The sequence below is a fragment of the Asterias rubens genome, unplaced genomic scaffold, assembly GCF_902459465.1.
Source record: "Asterias rubens unplaced genomic scaffold, eAstRub1.3, whole genome shotgun sequence".
NCBI lineage: Eukaryota > Metazoa > Echinodermata > Asteroidea > Forcipulatida > Asteriidae > Asterias > Asterias rubens.
In genome coordinates, this window is record NW_022985694.1 from 388,381 (window position 1) to 406,647 (window position 18,267).

The 18,267-nt window shown below is 37.8% G+C and overlaps 1 protein-coding gene across 1 annotated transcript; it reads left to right on the forward strand.

Annotated features, from left to right (window-relative positions):
- The first annotated feature begins 5,654 nt into the window (after positions 1-5,654).
- On the forward strand, positions 5,655-16,332 carry LOC117305602 (serine protease hepsin-like). Its single transcript, XM_033790478.1, has 10 exons — positions 5,655-6,009; positions 7,269-7,404; positions 8,354-8,449; positions 9,748-9,864; positions 11,925-12,032; positions 12,603-12,782; positions 13,112-13,298; positions 14,031-14,305; positions 15,076-15,218; positions 15,767-16,332. Exons 1-10 carry the CDS (start codon positions 5,896-5,898, stop codon positions 15,950-15,952), a joined length of 1,542 nt encoding a protein of 513 aa, XP_033646369.1. The 5' UTR covers positions 5,655-5,895; the 3' UTR covers positions 15,953-16,332.
- Positions 16,333-18,267: the final 1,935 nt, after the last annotated feature.

The window sequence follows — 18,267 nt, forward strand, 5'->3', positions numbered from 1 at the left end:
ACATATGTTGAGATCACTAAGTGTAAAGACTGGTCTTTGACAATTACCAATAGTGTCCAGTGTCTTTAACTCAGAACCACCATAGTCAAACTCACCATTAATAAGAAACCGACAGCAAGAATCATTTTCATTCTGGATTTCAACCCCATCATTGTGTTCGATGTAATTCATAATAATCATCCAGTCTCATCGCCAGGATTTAAGCTTCGTATCAAGCCACTATCTTTTTGGAGTAAAGATCAAAAGGTCATACTTCACTAACTTAGACTAATTAACCTTACTTAACCAATCTAGTGGTATCTCGTTATACAAATAGCTTCGATAAGGGAGATAATTTTGGTCCACTTGATGTTCCCAAATTCGGCCACTAAACAAAAGCAAATTTAGAGTTTAACTGACCGAAAGACCAGTCTTTGGATATATGGGGCAAGGTTTTACACTGGCATATCCAATCCCAGTTTTGAAGAGCCGGGCTATTTTTGCTAAACACATAATGTTACGCGTACTTTGGGAGCTAAAGTATCCGTGATAAGTACCACAATATAATATCACAAAATGCGCGATTCGGTAACCAGTAGTATCAGCTGTCTGCCCGTATATCAAAGCCTAACCGTAATGTTAACAATGGGTGCTGTGTTTCCATATAACTGTCGGTCGTTGCCCTTGTAATTCTCAGACTATTTTCGTTTGTGTCTGCATGAGACAAAAACGTCAAAAACGTAGTTTATATGTCTAAATTATTGATAAATGTTTGCTCTCGAAGGAAACAGGAGATTCCAAACTAGATCTTCGATTATGAAATCATTAGGGATAAGTCCAGCCTTTTTATCAAATTTAAGTCAAAATTAAAAAAAAAAAACATCTCAAGGACTCCAAGATGGCGGACCTTTGTTCCGTTTGTTGTATTTTCACATCAGGCAAACTTAAGTTGTTTAATCACTGCTTACAATCACAACACCTTGTAGATGTTTTGTGCATAACAACTAATAGGAGTAATGCCAAACTGCAAGATTTTGAGAGATCTTAAAGGATTTGGGTACTTTTTGTAAATGTTCATAGATAAACATTAAACTAACAGGGTTTGAAGAAAATGATAGTAAAAAGCTTCCCTTCAACCATTACTTACTGAGGTGCTGTAGTTTTTGAGAAATGAGTAAAACAATGTCATGAAAATGCGTTTGTAAATTCTTCAAATAATTTTGGTCTCAAGAGACCAAAATTATTTTCATTACCTTGTTTTACTCATTTCCCCAAAAGTACAGCACCTAAGCACGTAACATTTTCAGGAAATCTTTCTTCGATCATTATCTTCAAACTATGTATAGTTTAGTGTAAATCTGTCAGGACATTGTGTTGTCCTACAAAAAGTACATACACCCTTTAAGGCACTGAAGTTTCCGTTTGAATTGTTTAATTTTGAATGGATGCGTGTGCTGCAAAGACCTTTTCGCAAATACCAATGCGCAAGCGCAGACTATTGAATGAGGTGCATTGTGGGATAGATATGGATCAAATTTGGATACCACCTAGACCACAATGCACCTAATTCCAAGCTTTACGCGCGCGCCCCAGTATTTGCGAAAAGGTCTACGTGAGCTCACGGTCCCCACCCACACCCTACGGAAACTATTATATTGGTGACGTATCATACAGAGAAACCACTTATTATTATGATAACGAGGGGCGTTTAACCGCACATTGTGAATAAATTAAAAACCCGTTTGTTAAAGATTATTAATTATTGGAGTATGTTTTGTATGAATCATTGAACACAGAAAATGGTTTAAAGCCATTATACACTTTCGGTAAACAGTATTGTCCAAGTACCACACTTCGTGTATCACAACTTATATATAAAATAACAAACCTGTGAAAATTTAAGGCTCTATCGGTCATCAGAGTCGGGAGAAAATAACTGGAAAACCCACCCTTGTTTCCGCACGTTTCGCCGTGTCATGACATGTGTTTAAAATAAATCCGTAATTCTCGCTATCGAGAATTGATGTTGTTTAAGGTTTTCTCAAAAAGTAAAGCATTTCATGGAACAATATTTCAAGAGAAGTCTTTCACCATTACCTTCTGTAAACCCTGTAAATTATTTGTAAATCTGTGATTTTTTTTCAATTCTTTTTTACCGAAGTGTATAATAGCTTTAAGGGGGCCTACAACATCTGGGTAGTATGTTCTTAACGTGAAGACAAAAGATACGAACTATCACTTGTGCTTGTTGATTGTTTGGTGTTTGAATGTTCTTAAAGGAACGACGAGTTGTCTATAAAAAGCGTTTGCAACCGTTTTGTATAAAATGCATATGGTTGGAAAGATGTTGTTAAAAGTAGAACACAATGATCCACACAAGTGATTACCTCGAAATTGCGTGTTTTTCCTTTTACTGTGCGAACTAACACGGTCGGCCAATTCATGGGAGTCAAATATAAATGGCCGACCGTGTCGACGAGGTAAAAGGAAAACCGTGCAATTTCGAGGCATGTTTGTGTGGATCATTGTATTCTACTTTTACAACATCTTTCTACCCATATGCATTTTGTAGCAAACGGTTTCAATCGCTTTTCAAAGACCAACTCAACCGACCCAAGGCAAGGTGTTCCTAACTTCTTGCTTGTTACCGATAACCTGTGTGTTTAACCTTTTGTAGAGAAATTGTATGTATTTTACTAGTGCAATTCGACCTATCGGTCGCCATACTGTGTATTCGTTTTAATGGTGCTTGAAATAAACCAATAGAGATGCGTAGATCAACATCAGTTTTCCCCCTCAGTAAAACATTTTGGCGGCGGTTATTATATACAGTTAAATTTGATTCTTTAAAGGGAGGGAACACGTTTGGTAATTAATCGAAACAAATATTAACTTCGATGACCAATTTATCTCAAATTTGCACATATGCTTGTTATCTGTTCTTTGTATAGCGCCTTATAAATGCCTTGTATTATTTATTATTGTTATTATTATTTATTATTTTATGCTTATGTTGGGATACACCAAGTGAGAAGACTACTCTTTGACAATAACCAAATGTGTACCTTCCCTTTAAGCATGAGGTATACTGCACACTGAGGCTTTGGTCAAAATTTGGTCACCTGAGACGAACCAAAGTGGCGACAATTTACGATTTCACAGAAATATTATTAATCATAAATTGTGGTTGTTATTGTGGCCTACTTCTTTCATCCATAGTTATTGTTCAAGTTCAAGATCAACAATCCAGTGATAGGAAGTGTGCTGCATGTAGAATACTTCCCAATACTACAATGTTAACATTTTACTAGAATAAGTATTATTGCAGTCTAGTTACTGAATCACAATTTTGTTTTGCTGCAGTCGTAAACAGACGTTAAACCAATATTTATATGGGAGATTGGGTGTTGCCAGACTGGCGTTTGCATGCAGCCAGTCAGTTTGCATGAGTTTCCATCATTGGAAAATTATTTTAAAAAAACAATGACTACCTCGTGGTCTGTGTTCTTTATACTTGCGTCATTGAGTAGTTTGTTTAGTACCATTATTTCCCTTCAGTAAACACGAATTGTTCGTTAATAAAACACCATAAGTTGTAGACGAAAAAGAGACTTTAGGTTGTATAATGGTCGAGTTTGACGATCCTGTTTGGGGCCGCATTTTTTTTTTTGAGTACAGAATTTCCACCCTCAAAATTTGTCCTGGTTCACTTTATTGAATCGATCTAAAAGAAGACAATCAGAGACAATCTGAAGACCACGCCACACAAGGTGATTTACATGCAACCAGTTCCACGTGATCTCCAACGAGAAGAGATCAGCAGTCACATTTCAACGTACACATATTTGTCTTATGGATTGTGATATAGGTTCGAGAATAGACTCGGGGTGCATGCTACCAAAGTGGTCCCGTACTCTCCAAATGTAAACGAGTGAAAAACACCATTCTTTACATTTCGAGTTGTCCATCAAGTGGCTCTCTAACAGTACAGTGGTGGTTATATTTCACTCTTTTGGAGGGGTTTAGATCACTCCAGGACAGAGTGAGAAATCACTCAAAAAGATGCAAACTCCAATATAAAAGAGTGGAAGACCACTCGAAAAAGAGTTGTCCCTCATATGGCTCTTCAAAGAGTGTTTTCCGCTCTTCAAAGAGTGTTTTCCACTCTTATGCACTGATGTTGGCTGCCTACATCGCCTGTAAAAGTTGCCTCGTGTTACAAGATCCAAGCAATACGAAGGCTCCGGTCAGAAGTCAACCTGAAAAGACTGGGAAGAGTTTAAGCCATACCCAACCGGAATGGTAAAGGTGGTTGGTCGTCATTTGTCTATAGAGGGCTTTGTGTTACCCCCATTCGACGTCATGTTGCGTCTATGGCGTCACTTGTTTTGGAAAGGGTATAGATTCCCCAGTGCTGATTCATTTAAATCCTTGTTAATAAACAAACCATGTTATAAAAAATAAACAATCGGTGAACTTCTAACGACAACAAACCCAAAACAAAACAAAAGTGTACAAAACAAACAAACAAACAAAATAAACACCACAAGAAAAAAAATGACGGTTCAGTTTTGGTAAGTCTTCCCAAAAAAATGCAGTGACGATAATTCAACCCAATTCTACCTCCATGCTCGATCTGTCTAAAAAGTTACAGAAATCTATTAGGCTCCTTTGCATCACCTCATCAGTTGTGGCAATTCTTGGAATGAAAAGAAAGGTGTCCATACCAACCAAAATATTATTAATTTTTAAATGATTGTGTCATCGGTTAAGCCTATAAGCGTTGGCAAAATATTGAGTCTGTTCCCAGGGAACATGGTAGCAGAACCATGGTGGCCAACAGTGCCCAAATAAGGGCCTGTCATTCTGTGTCAGACACACCTTTTAGCAGCCATTGTTAGGAATCCTAAAGCTTCTAACCGGATCGATGCATCCATTGAATAGAGCGCCCCAGAGCGCCGAACAGGCGTGAGTGATTTAGGAACTGAAGATCTGTATTGAAAGTGGAACACGTATTAGAACTCGTTCAGCAACATCAAAGAGCTATTATTATTATTATTATTATTATTAATATTTATTCGGCCAGTGTCAAAAACAAATACATACAAGTAAAACAAAGGATAATAAGACTTCAAAAAGGTAACTTAAATACAGGGTAACTAGAGGAGCGGGATTAGACAAAAGGGTACAGGACAGGTACGGGATGTGGAGGAAGGAAGAGGAAGGGACAACAATCCATTCTAAGACGGCCAGGATAAACAAAAGCGTACTACTACACTATGACTCAAAAGCCTGCTTATCCAATCCTCGAATAGAGTATAAATAAAAAAATCACTATGATAAACACTTAGATACTATAAAATAAACAAATATAAATATATACTTTGAGTAAAACTATAAAAAAAATTTGAAGCACTAGATAGATATTTGATAGAACAATTGGCATAGTCTGTTTAGGCCTACTTATGTAATGTTGCTTGCTGAAATGATGGCATCTAGCAGTGCACTTTTCTATTTATTTTCATCGGGAGTTGGCTTTTGTCGCTCTCTTCGATCCTGTGACGTAGCCCCATTGATTAATTTGATAAGACTCAGTCATTGTTGGGTTGGCCGGCCCAAAATACAGGGATCTTTACTGTAGTCAGTAGTTTGGTGTGCAGTCAACCCTGTCTCCCTGGAATCCGGACGTCATTGTCTTTTGATATTCAACTATAATCCAACTCGGAAGATTCAATGACGTCAACCCCTTCAATAACGTCATCTTTTTGCAAAACGTTTTAGGTCTATATAAAGAGGATCAAACAAGACTTGTAGCCACAATTTGAAACTCTGTTGGAGAAGGGAGCCATAACGAAACAAAACACACAACCGAAACTTAGCTCTTTTTGTAAGCACAATCGAAAGTCCGCGTTCGAGATGTTTAATCTTTTCGCTGCCGGGATGCTCTTCGTCTGTCTCGCGGGGATCTGTCCGCAAAGTTCCCGTGCAGGTCTCACATCTTCCTCCACGGAGCAAAGCAGTCTCGTGAGGGTAAGTTAAAACGATCGATAGCTCGAAAACAAAGTTTCTTTTTATGAAAAAAGGGAGAAGAAGATTATAATTTAATGAACCACCATCATCAGTTAGGCTGTGTTCATCCAGTGTATAATGTAGCCCTGCGCATGTAAATGCCATTCATTTTTATTTCTTCCAGTTCTGGTTCATCATGGAGGCATTGCTAATTCTAACCCATGGGTTCATGTTGTTCCTGCATTAAACCCTGATGTCGTCTTTCTATTCTCTTCTCTTTACAACCGACTTAACATTCTGCAAATTCATTTGATTACTTACTTATTCTAGTAGAGACAAAACCTAGTGGAATGTCCAGGGCCCCGCCTGGGCATTCCTTTTTCTTGTACAATGCCATTGCTCATGCATGCGTATACAGCGAGTTTTTCAAAGAAGAAATTCTTGCACTTGCCATCGGGTAGAAGGGTCTCACTGTTGTAGTGCACTGTTAATTCTTGGTTTTCCTTCGTTTCCGAAGTTCAGCCACATTAATTTTCCTTCCATTATTACAATAATGTTGACGATGACACATACCGTCCACCTGATGCACAGTAGAATATCTTGTTGTGCACATTTGTGGGCCTCCCATTGCAACTGTTTTTGTTTTGTAAGCTGTTATGTTAATACTGGACTTACTTCCATGTAGGTCATTTCTCAGCCCCCTCTCTGGTAGCCTTGTTTTACCTTTAATGACACTGGACACTATTGGTAATTGTCGAAGACCAGTCTTCTCACTTGGTGTATCTCAACATATGCATAAAATAACAAACCTGAGACAATTTGAGCTCAATTTGGTCGTCGAAGTTGTGAGATAATAATGAAAGAAAAAAACACCATTACCACATGATGTTGCGTGCTTTCAGAATCCATAATGTCTTATTGTCTCCTTTCCGCTCGGTTACCTAGTCTGATTTCCAACTCCATGGTCTGTCTACCTAATTTTCTTACCCCTCTCTCCTGTTGGTTGTCAGTCCATTTTTCTTAAGGTCCATCATTGTGTTTTCTATCCGACAGTATGTCCATTTAGCTTCCTTTATTTCATTGTCCTTATGATGAATCTTAGTCCAGTGTTTGCTGTGCATTTAATCCTGTTTCTAATTGAGATACGAAGCATGTCTCTCTCTTGGCTGTGGCTGTTGTTGTTAACGTTTCTGTTCATACAAGCAGCAATTTTTAATTAACATTTTCACGGGTCTTGAAATTTGTTTCTTAAGTCGTTTTCATCCTTTTGAATTTATTAGAAACTCGTGAACCACAGGAATGCTCTACAGGAAGGAGCCGCAAAGGTACAGAGAGGAGAAAACACTGTCGGTGAACAGAAGGAACTAGCCGAGTACATGATCAATGAAATGAAACGGAAAACACCGGTTGGTAAAGGTATGGACCCTCTGCCCTAAAAGAACTTTTATCATTTTGAAATGGACGATATAAAAAGCGTGGGAAAAAACTAATTGCATTGCTCCACCGGGAAAACAAAATAGTTTCACTTTCTTGTCACTCAAACTTTGTATAATTTCTCAATACATGAAGAAAAAAAAGATCACATTAAACAACACAAATTGTTTAGTTCTTTACCCATAGCGATTTTACAATTTTACAATTTTACAATTTTTACAAAGTCACTGTTTTATGACGTCACTCCATTGATGAAGGTGTAGATTATTTTTTTATGAATCGTAGGTTCGTAACGAATCATCATTCATATGTAGATTCGTTATCGAAACTACAGTTGAGTATGAATGTCTTTTAAATACAACATAATGTCAAAAAACTCAGCTGAAAAACTATTATATTTCCATGTCCCCAAAATTGTCCAGTTAAATAACTTGCTTAGTAAATAAACATTCATGGTTAATAAATCAACACTGTATACTCGATAATGTTGCAACAACTATGCTAAAAAAAAATGTTAAATGGCAAACTGGCTGGTCACTCTCTTTGGATATTGACTGTATATTCTTGTTAAATTTTAAAGGAACGTTACAGAACTGGTAAGAAACAAAAATCGTGAAGATCACAGATTTACATAAAACTTACACATGTGATGATGATAGTAGAAAACATCTCTTGGTATATTTCTGTCTGAAATTTCATATTTTATGAGAAATAATCTAATTTCGCAATGCAAAATTTTTAATCGGTTTTTCATTATTCTCTCGTGACCCAGATGACCGATTGATCTCGAACTTCTACAGTTTTGTCAGTTTATGTATATGGTGGATTACATAAAGTGCTTACACTGCCAGCAACTGTTTTGTTAGAAAAAAAAAAACTATTCTGTGTTTTAATGTTCCTTTAACTAATTATGGTGGGTTTTTTATCACAGGGGATGAAATAATCGAGCCTAGGAACTTGGGTGAAACACGAAGTGGAGGCTGGTGGTGGGACTTCGTATGTTCTTTCTATCCTAGCTTATGTCCTGGTAAGTAGTGTTTTGTTTAAAGCCATTGGACACTTTCGGAACAGAAATAACGTACAGGGTTTACAGAAGGTAATGGTGAAAGACTTCTCTTGGAATATTATTCCATGAAATGCTTTACTTTTTGAGAAAACATTAAAACAATTATCAATTCTCAATATCAAGAATTACGGATTTATTTTAAACACATGTCATGACACGGCGAAACGTGCGGAAACAAGGGTGGGTTTTCCCGTTATTTTCTCCCTTCTCCGATGACCGAATGAGCCTTAATTTTCACAGGTTTGTTATTAATTTATACATAAATTGTGATACACGAAGTATGGGCCTTTGGCATTACTGTTTACCGAAAGTGCCAATTGGGTGGTATTTTTATTTGTTATTTTTTTAAATCCACACTTGTTTTGAATCGAACATTTTGTGAAATTTAAATGTTTCCTCACCATGGTATGCTGTTTGAAACAATGACCCATCTGAAGAAAATCATATATTATGTACATACACAACTTGACGCATTATTAGTGTACACTCTATAACGAGGAACGTTAAAGGCACTGTACACGTTTGGTAATTACTCAAAATACATTAACATAAAAACTTACTCAGTAATGAGCAACGGAGAGCTGTTGATAGTATAACACATTGTGCGAAACGACTTCAGCTGAAGTAACGAAGTTTTTGAGAAAGATTTATTTTCTCACTCAAACATTAAAATACTTCAGCTGAAGCCTTTTACTTCGACTTGAAAGCAAACATTTTTTGTACAACAAGGGTGTTTTTCTATCACCATTCTCTTTCAACTTCTATGACCAATGAGAGCACACACCAGGCTGGAGACACCAGGTGAGGACACTGGGCTTTGACATTGGGCCAAACGTGTACATTGCTTTATAGGCAGTGGACACTTTTGGTAATTGTCAAAGACTAGCCTTCACAGTTGGTGTATCTCAACTTGAGCTCAATCGGTCATCAAAGTTGGGAGATAATAATAAAAAAAGAAAACACCCCAGTCACACGAAGTTGTGTGCGTTTAGATGGTTGATTTCGAGACCTCAAGTTCTAAACTTGAGGTTGCGAAATCAAATTCGTGGAAAATTACTTCTATCTCGAAAACTACTCCACTTCAGGGGGAGTTTTATATTGCCAACCTACCCCCATTACTCTTTACCAAGTGAGGTTTAATGCTAATAATTATTTTGAGTAATTATCAACAGTGTCCACTGCCTTTAAACCATTGATGCAGACATTGATGAACGAACATTGTTGGTGATTATTGCCTGAAATCTTTTTCTTATTATCAGACACTCCGGCTTGTGCCAGCCATGAGTTTGAATGCGCAAATACTGGTTCGTGTATTCCGGGTTACTGGGAGTGCGATAACTTCGACGATTGTGGAGATTTGAGCGACGAAGTCAACTGTAAGTACATTTTATACTGTCACTGTTATGTAGTGGAAGTTTTAGTTTTAAAAAAAGACAAATTGACTAGAGCGGGAGGCGTTCGAGCGTGACTGTATGTGCCCAAGACCTTCGACCCTCCAACCCTATGTTGGAAGTCTCCCTAAAATTGTAAGGCATAATATTATTTGTTAGAGTGCCGGTCAGAAGCTAAATAGATTGTTATTACTTATTCAGCCATTTCTTCAAATTCAAAAATATAAGTAGCCAAATAGTATTTTGTACAACATCATCTGTGTTTGAGCCTGCCACTGTTGCTGAAATTCAAATGGTTATTATGAAATCTCCTTCAAAATCCTGTGAGCTGGATCCAGTATCAACATCCATGATAAAGCAAAACATTGATATATTTGTACCCTACATCACTAAGCTTGTAAACGAATCTCTCAGTTCCGGTTGTTTCCCCGATAGCCTCAAAGTTTCCTACATCAGACCGCTCATCAAGAAACCAAACCTGGACAAGGAGATATTCAAAAACTACAGACCGGTTGCACACTTAAAATATCTTGGGAAAAGTCATTGAACGAGTAGTGTCTTCACGTATTTCTGATCACATTCATACTTTCAGCATGTATGTATTGGCACTGCGATATCCGACCCTGTTGTTTTGAACTACTCTGTGCCACAGGGGTCGGTACTCGGCCCGCAGTGGTTTACGCTGTACACTTTACCGATTCGTGACATCATACTTAAATTTAATCTGAATTACCATGTGTACGCAGACGACACTCAGCTATACATCACGTTTAAATCTTCTCAAGAAAACGCCAATGCATCTATTGCAAGACTTGAGAAATGCATCCAAGAGATTCGACGTTGGACACAACAAAACTTCCTGAAGTTAAATGATGATAAGACGGAGTTCCTTTTATTTGGGTCACGTCAACAGTAAACTAAGGTTTCAGTGCTATACAACTCCATCGGTGATGCTCGGATAGCTCCCTCGCTGAAAGCTCGCAACTTAGGGGTTATTTTTGATTCATCAATGACACTTCAGCCACACATCAACAACATTGTTCGCAAGTACTTGGACAAAAGTGCCACTGAAAAGGTCATTCACGCATTTGTTACTTCTCGTCTTGACAACGGCAATGCTCTTCTCTACAGTCTTCCTAACAAACAGATTTCCCGACTTCAACGGCTCCAAAATACTGCTGCCCGCATTGTGACAGTGTCTAGAAAATCCTGTGCTATCACCCCCATTCTGAAACAACTACACTGGCTCCCTATCTCTCAACGAATCATCTTCAAGCTGATGCTCATTGTCCACAAAGCTCTTAATGGCAATGATCCCCACTATATTTCTGAACTGCTTCAAGTTTACACTCCATCAAGGAATCTTCGATCAAGTTCCATGCTTCTCCTCATTGAACCCAAGTCTCGACACTCATGGGGTGACAGGTCTTTTTCTTCAGCCGCGCCACGCATCTGGAACTCTCTACCACTTAATCTTCGATCTTGTGTTTGTACCGCAAAATTCAAGTCTCTTCTCAAAACTTATCTTATGTCACAGGTTTTCAATGACTAATTTTGTAAGTTGTTTCTGTTTTTCTTTGTGTTGTGTTTTGTTTTTGTTTTGTTTTTGGTTTTACTGCGCCTTGAACACCCAGCAGGGTGGATATGTGCGCATTACAAGTCTTATTATTATTATTATTATTATTATTATTATATGAAATTCACAGATAATAACCCACTGCATCAAAAACAAGTACAGCCCATATCAAACTGGCCAACTTTCTAAAAAGTATCTATTAGCACAGCGATAGTACCAGAATAGGAAATCCAGCCGAAATATCACTACCTATAGCTTGCACCATATGTAATTGCTGTAGCAGCTTACCAGAACATTGTTTTTACGAAATTTTTGCCCGATAAGTGGACCAATCTAAACTTCTTTTTCTTTCCGTGATTTTGTTGTTTTTCAAAAGAAAATATGGTCCACTTGGGTGCTACTCAAAGATGAAATAAATAAAATGACTTTCGCAGACAAACCTTTGACATTTTGTTCTATTTGTTTGAAGGTGCATGTGCTGCTGATGAATTCCATTGCACGAGTGGTGGGTGTATTCCAGACTATTGGCAGTGTGATCAGGAAAGGGACTGCAGTGACGCCAGCGACGAACAAGAATGTAAGTAGAACATGTTCTCAACACAAATTAACGCAACTTTCAGAAATATCGGCTCGTACGAAAAGGTCATATTGGCTACAACTAAAAGTTCTGGGGGTTAGGCCGAGTTTATTATGAATGATACCCGAGCCTACATCCGTATATGAACTGCAAGACTGTTTCAGCCCCAGGAGTAGGTGGCATGTAGGTGGCAACGCCCCCGGATAAAACAATTTTACTAGTTGATTGTAGCGACTTGCATACATAACAAAATAAAAATACAATATCAATGTTTGTAAGCAGATTAAAGGCATTGCTTCCCAATTTTCTACTAAGCAAAAATAGGCAGGATAGCTGAAGATACAAAGATAATATTTTGTTGCAGCGTTACCTTATTGGCTCATTCTGCTAATCGCACTAGGTTGTGCTCACTTACTTCTCGTGTGAAGAGCTCTGTGAAATTTCACCCACTTGGTCTTTTGTACCAAAGCGTTAAAACAAACTGAACCCTTCCCAATACAAAATTAGCAACCAACTTGTACTGCTTTGCAATACAAAAAAATTACAACTTTTTTTTTCTCCACAAACAAGGTTCGGCGAGACCATGCGGGGGCTGGGAAGACTGGGGTGAGTGGACCGAGTGTAACGCGCCATGCGGCGCCGGGCAGAGGCACCGAACCCGGGTCTGCCCCTGCGAGACGGCCACGGAGTGCCCGGGAGAAAACGTCGAGTACCAGATGTGTAAACTCATGACATGTTTACCAGAAGCAGGTAAATGGAACACAGTTCTGTGAAGGGCATTTAAAAAAAAATGGACTATGGGTTCAGACACATTTCATTGTTTACAACGATCAAACCTATAGGCCTAATATACTTCCCGACAGTTTAATGAACTTTATAGTCATTCCATTTTCATAAGTTTATTTTAATGTATTTACAAATGTTCACTGTTGTACTTTTGTACAGGAGAGTATCGTGTTTCAATTTTATTTATGTCTTTTTTCCCTCAATATTTGCTATTGTTAACTACTGTACTTTTGTACACGAGATGTTACCAATGACAATAATGTGTGTCATCTTGATGTATGTTGTTTATAAAGGCAGCGGTTGTGGTACACGTCAGCCAGAGGACAAGTCAATTCAACGTATCGTGGGTGGTGAAGACGCTGCACGCGGTGCCTGGCCGTGGTACGCCCAGCTTTATTTCGATGGTACTTTCAGCTGTGGTGGTACCTTGGTGGAGAACAAGTACATCGTAACCGCGGCCCACTGCGTCTCTGGTCCGGGGTAAGCTAATATTTAATATAGCGATAAATACAATCTTGAAATCAAATCATATTAGTAACATACAGAATTCACAGACGGCAGAGTCACGTCGATTTCATGAACTCTTCCGACCTATATGAATAATCTAAGCGAGCGTGCATGCACTGAACCTTATGCAGCATGTATATTCACGTTTTGTTTATTGTTTATGAAAATAAACGACCAAGGGCGTTTAATTTACTGCAAGGACGGTTTTGCACGGGGTGGACACAACTGCATATGCAAATGTGTCCGGCGGACATTATTGCATATGCAATAATGCTCTCCGGATAGTATTGCATAGAGGACATAATTGCATGCGACACCGGCTCAGCGAGCCACCACTACTCATCAAAGAGTCATGGTGCCTTCGCATTCAAACCATAATCTAAAAAAATCAGAGATAAAGAGAACATCTGACAGGATTTGGGTTAAAAGCAAATTAGTCTGCGTATCCGACATGATACAACAAATCGCCACAATTAAAGTATACCTTATTTCAGAAATGAGTGTTTGGGGAAATGTGAATGAAAAATCCTTTATCCAGATTGAGAATCCTTGGAAATGGCTGGTCCGTAGGTAAAACTAATGCAAAACATTGTTGTATAATTTTCCCAATTAAAACCTGATTGTTCGTTACAGTAATAAACCGCTTTAAAAAAATCCACTCTTGAAAATTAGGTTAGTTATCAATATTCTATTTTTATTTCTCAGAGCCAACGTTGCAGCTGACTGGAAAGTATACCTGGGCAAGAACAGAGAAAATGACAGCGAGAACAACGACGAGCATGTCAGTGACGTGACACATATCATCATTCATGGAAACTACAACGACGAAACCACTGACAACGACATCGCCGTCATGGTGCTTGCTAGTCAACCACCAGAGGAAAGTCGGTTCATCAACTCGGTTTGTCTGGACGCGGGTGGCAGTGCCGGCTTCGACGGCACCTCTGTGTGTTACATCGCTGGGTTCGGCCTCACACAGGGTAATACTAAAAAGAGCTAATGAGATTTATGTTTAAAGGCAGTGGACACTATCGGTAATTGTCAAAGACTAGCATTCACAGTTGGTGTATCTCAACATATGCATAAAATAACAAACCTGTGAAAATTTGAGATCAATCGGTCATCGAAGTTGCGAGATAATACATAATAATGAAAGAAAAATAACCCTTGTCGCACGAAGTTGTGTACGTTATAGATGGTTGATTTCGAGACCTCAAGTTCTAAATCTGAGGTCTCGAAATCAAATTCGTGGAAAATTACTTCTATCTCGAAAACTATGGCACTTCAGAGGGAGTCGTTTCTCACAATGTTTTATACTATCAACCTCTCCCCATTGTTACCAAGTACGGTTTTATGCCAATAATTATTTTGAGTAATTACCAATAGTGTCCACTGCCTTTAAGGCGGTTGTGCAAGTCTTGCGCAGCTTTTCGAAAACGCGCGAGACTTGGACAGTCTGTACAAACAATATGCTAACTTTATTCCATCAAATTACTCTTCTTTAGTAAAAACAAGAAAGAACAGTTTATAGCGCTGTTTATACCAGTGGGCTTTCATAAGGATTATAAGTGTTTACATTCGCCGGCTATTTCACTTTGTCTCGTAACTTATTATCTCAGCCATTGGTCTTTGTTTTGGAAGATAATTATTGCATTGTTCTCTGGTTCCAATATTGTTGAGTTTTGCTCTCCCAAATAAGCAGTATCTGTTGTGGCGAATTGATTGTTTTTACTTTCCTTTTCTATTATAGAGGACGGTAGCGTTGCTTACGTTCTACAAGAAGCATTAGTACCCATTGTCAACACCGGAGATTGTAATAATGCTTACGGCGGACAAATTACAGACAACATGATCTGCGCGGGATACCAAGAAGGAGGAATTGACTCCTGCCAGGTAAACAAAACAATTCAATCTTATTATTGCTTATTTTTAAAAGAAAGACACAAGAACGAGACGAACTGTAGGCTACCCATAGCAATCAATGTACTATACCCATAGCAACCAGTGATTAATACCCATAGTAAAAAAAAAGGAGTACCCGTAGCATAGCACCAGTTGCAGAATGGCTATATCAATCAACGTACTATTCCAGTGAACAGAACCCACATCAACAAAAGGATACCCATAACCCATGGCAATCAATGCACTATACTATACCCAAAGCCATCAATGCCTACTTTCCCCATAGCAACCTGTGTACAACACCCATAGCAACGGCAGTATCCTGACATCTAGACGCATAACAATAGCAGTGCTTACCTCTTTCATTATGTGTTATACAACATCATTCTGTATTTGTGGCATTTTTACTCCTGCTATTGGTGAAAATTAACCCTTTTCTAATTTCCCATCGACTTCGCCTATTGAAACAAACAACAATTAAGACTTATTTACCAAGTTATTAACAATGTTGGTTGATTTTTTTCCCTTCCTCTTGACAGGGTGACTCCGGCGGTCCATTGGTGTGCAGTAGACGGGACGAGTCAGCGAACGTTGAGCGGTGGTATCTGACGGGGATCACGAGCTGGGGCTACGGGTGTGCCAGACCGAACTACCCCGGTGTTTACGCCAAAGTGGCTCGTTACGGAGACTGGCTCGAAAACGTCTTTGCATCACACAGTGGCTAGTTTAACCTCTAAACATGAAAACTATTGTCCTATGTGTCCAACACTCTTCAATGATTGGGGGGGGGGGGTGTTGTAGTTCGGGGGTCTTTAGATCGAGCTATGGTGCTCATTTTTCATGATACATGTACAGATAAGTTTCACTAAATTACAAGGGCAGCTGACTGGGTGAAACGGGACTTTTTCTTAACCCAGAGCGTCGGCGCTGGCTTATTAGGCCCCGTCCGCCTATCTTAAGCACCGACCATCTGCAAAAAAACACCACATTCTTTAAAATGTGGCATAGCCTTCAGTCGGAGCCCATTTCGAAAAGACCCTAGAGCCTAGACATTTATTATTATTATTATTATTATTATTATTATTATTATTATTATTATTATTATTATTATTATTATTATTATTATTATTATTATTATTATTATTATTATTATTATTATTATTATTATTATTATTATTATTATTATTATTATTATTATTATTATTATTATTATTATTATTATTATTATTATTATTATTATATAAGCCACTATTATTATTGTATCATTAAAGGCATTGGACACTATTGGTAATTACTCAAAATAATTATTAGCATAAAACCTTTCTTGGTGACGAGTAATGGGGAGAGATTGATGGTACAAAACATTGTGAGAAACGGCTCCCTCTGAAGTGCCATAGTTTTCGAGAAAGAAGTAATTTTCCACGAATTTGATTTCGAGACCTCAAGTTTAGAACTTGAGGTCTCGAAATCAACCATCTAAACGCACAGAACTTTGTGTGACAAGGGTGTTTTTTCTTTCATTATTATCTCGCAAGTTCGATGACCGATTGAGCTCAAATTTTCACAGGTTTGTTATTTTGTGCATATATGTTGAGATACACCAACTGTGAAGGCTAGTCTTCGACAATTACCAATAGTGTCCACTGGATTTAAATGATTTTGCGTTTCGTTTATCCGTCTCGTTTTGATGTTATTGTTGTTACTTTACGCATTGTTTTATAATTTAAATGATCTTATTACCTTCCCAGCTTACAAGCTTTGCTTTAATGGGCCATGCCTCCATACAGTTTTCAGTCTTGTTAAATCCTATTGTTTGTATTTGTATATTGTGTTTGTATGGAAATAAATGTTAATTGATTTGATTTGATGAACATGTTGCCTTGAATCGGTCGAGTTGGTCTTTGAAAAAGCGTTTGTAACCGTTTGTTATCAAATGCATAATGGTTAGAAAGATGTTGTAAAAGTAGAATACAAAGATCCACACAAACATGCCTCAAAATTGCACGGTTTTCCTTTTACATCGTCGGATAACACGGTCCGCCATTTATGGGAGTCAAATTTTTGGCTCCCATAAATGCCGACCGTGTTAGTTCTCAAAGTAAAAGGAAAACCACGCAATTTCGAGGCAATTTTGTGTGGATCATTGTATTCTACTTTTACAACATCTTTCTAACCATTATGCATTTAATATCAAACGTTTACAAGTGCTGTTTATAGACCAACTCGTCCGATCCAAGGCAACGTGTTCCTTTAACTTTGACCACATTATGGATTTCCTAAACAGTGCTAGGCTCTCTAATTGATTTACACTATTTCTTGTACCATGTATATATAATGCATAATAAAAAAAATATTCAAGCCTTGCGAAAACTTTTTGAGGAGCTGGTCTCCTTGATATCGTATTAGTGGATTTTAATTTAACCGTTTGTATGACTATTTTTTAAATAAAATTATGTCTTTCGTAAATTTAAATGAATCTTGAATTCTCAACTTCTTGCCCCATTTTCCAGCCAGTCGAAATCGTTATTTGCAATTATTTTATCACTAAGGATAGGTAAAAATCATAACCACTAAACGTGTACAATGTTTTCATATCGGGACACTTTTGAGGGATCTTTGTTGGTAATTAAGTTACAATATTCCTGTAAACTTAAACAAACAACTTATATCAGCCATTGTAAAAAACAAGTTGGTAGTCTATCGGGAAAACAATTTATAGTGGTTTTTTGACACAAATGAAAAAAAGTTAGAAACCACAAGCAAAGATTTGTTCAGTTAAAAAAAAAATCACAATTCATTTAAAAAACAAAACAAAACATGATTTACAAAATAAAACAACCAATCAAAACCAATAAATTGTTCAGTAGAACAATAATAGGCCTAATTATCCAAGTTGGATTTTGTATTAACTTTTTGGGGGGAGAGAGAGATTGCCATGATGGACGGAATTCACCCGAGACTTCCCTATAAAAGCTTACTACGAATGATATAAATGATATAGGCTACATGTACATGTAATACATTACATGCTTTGAACTTT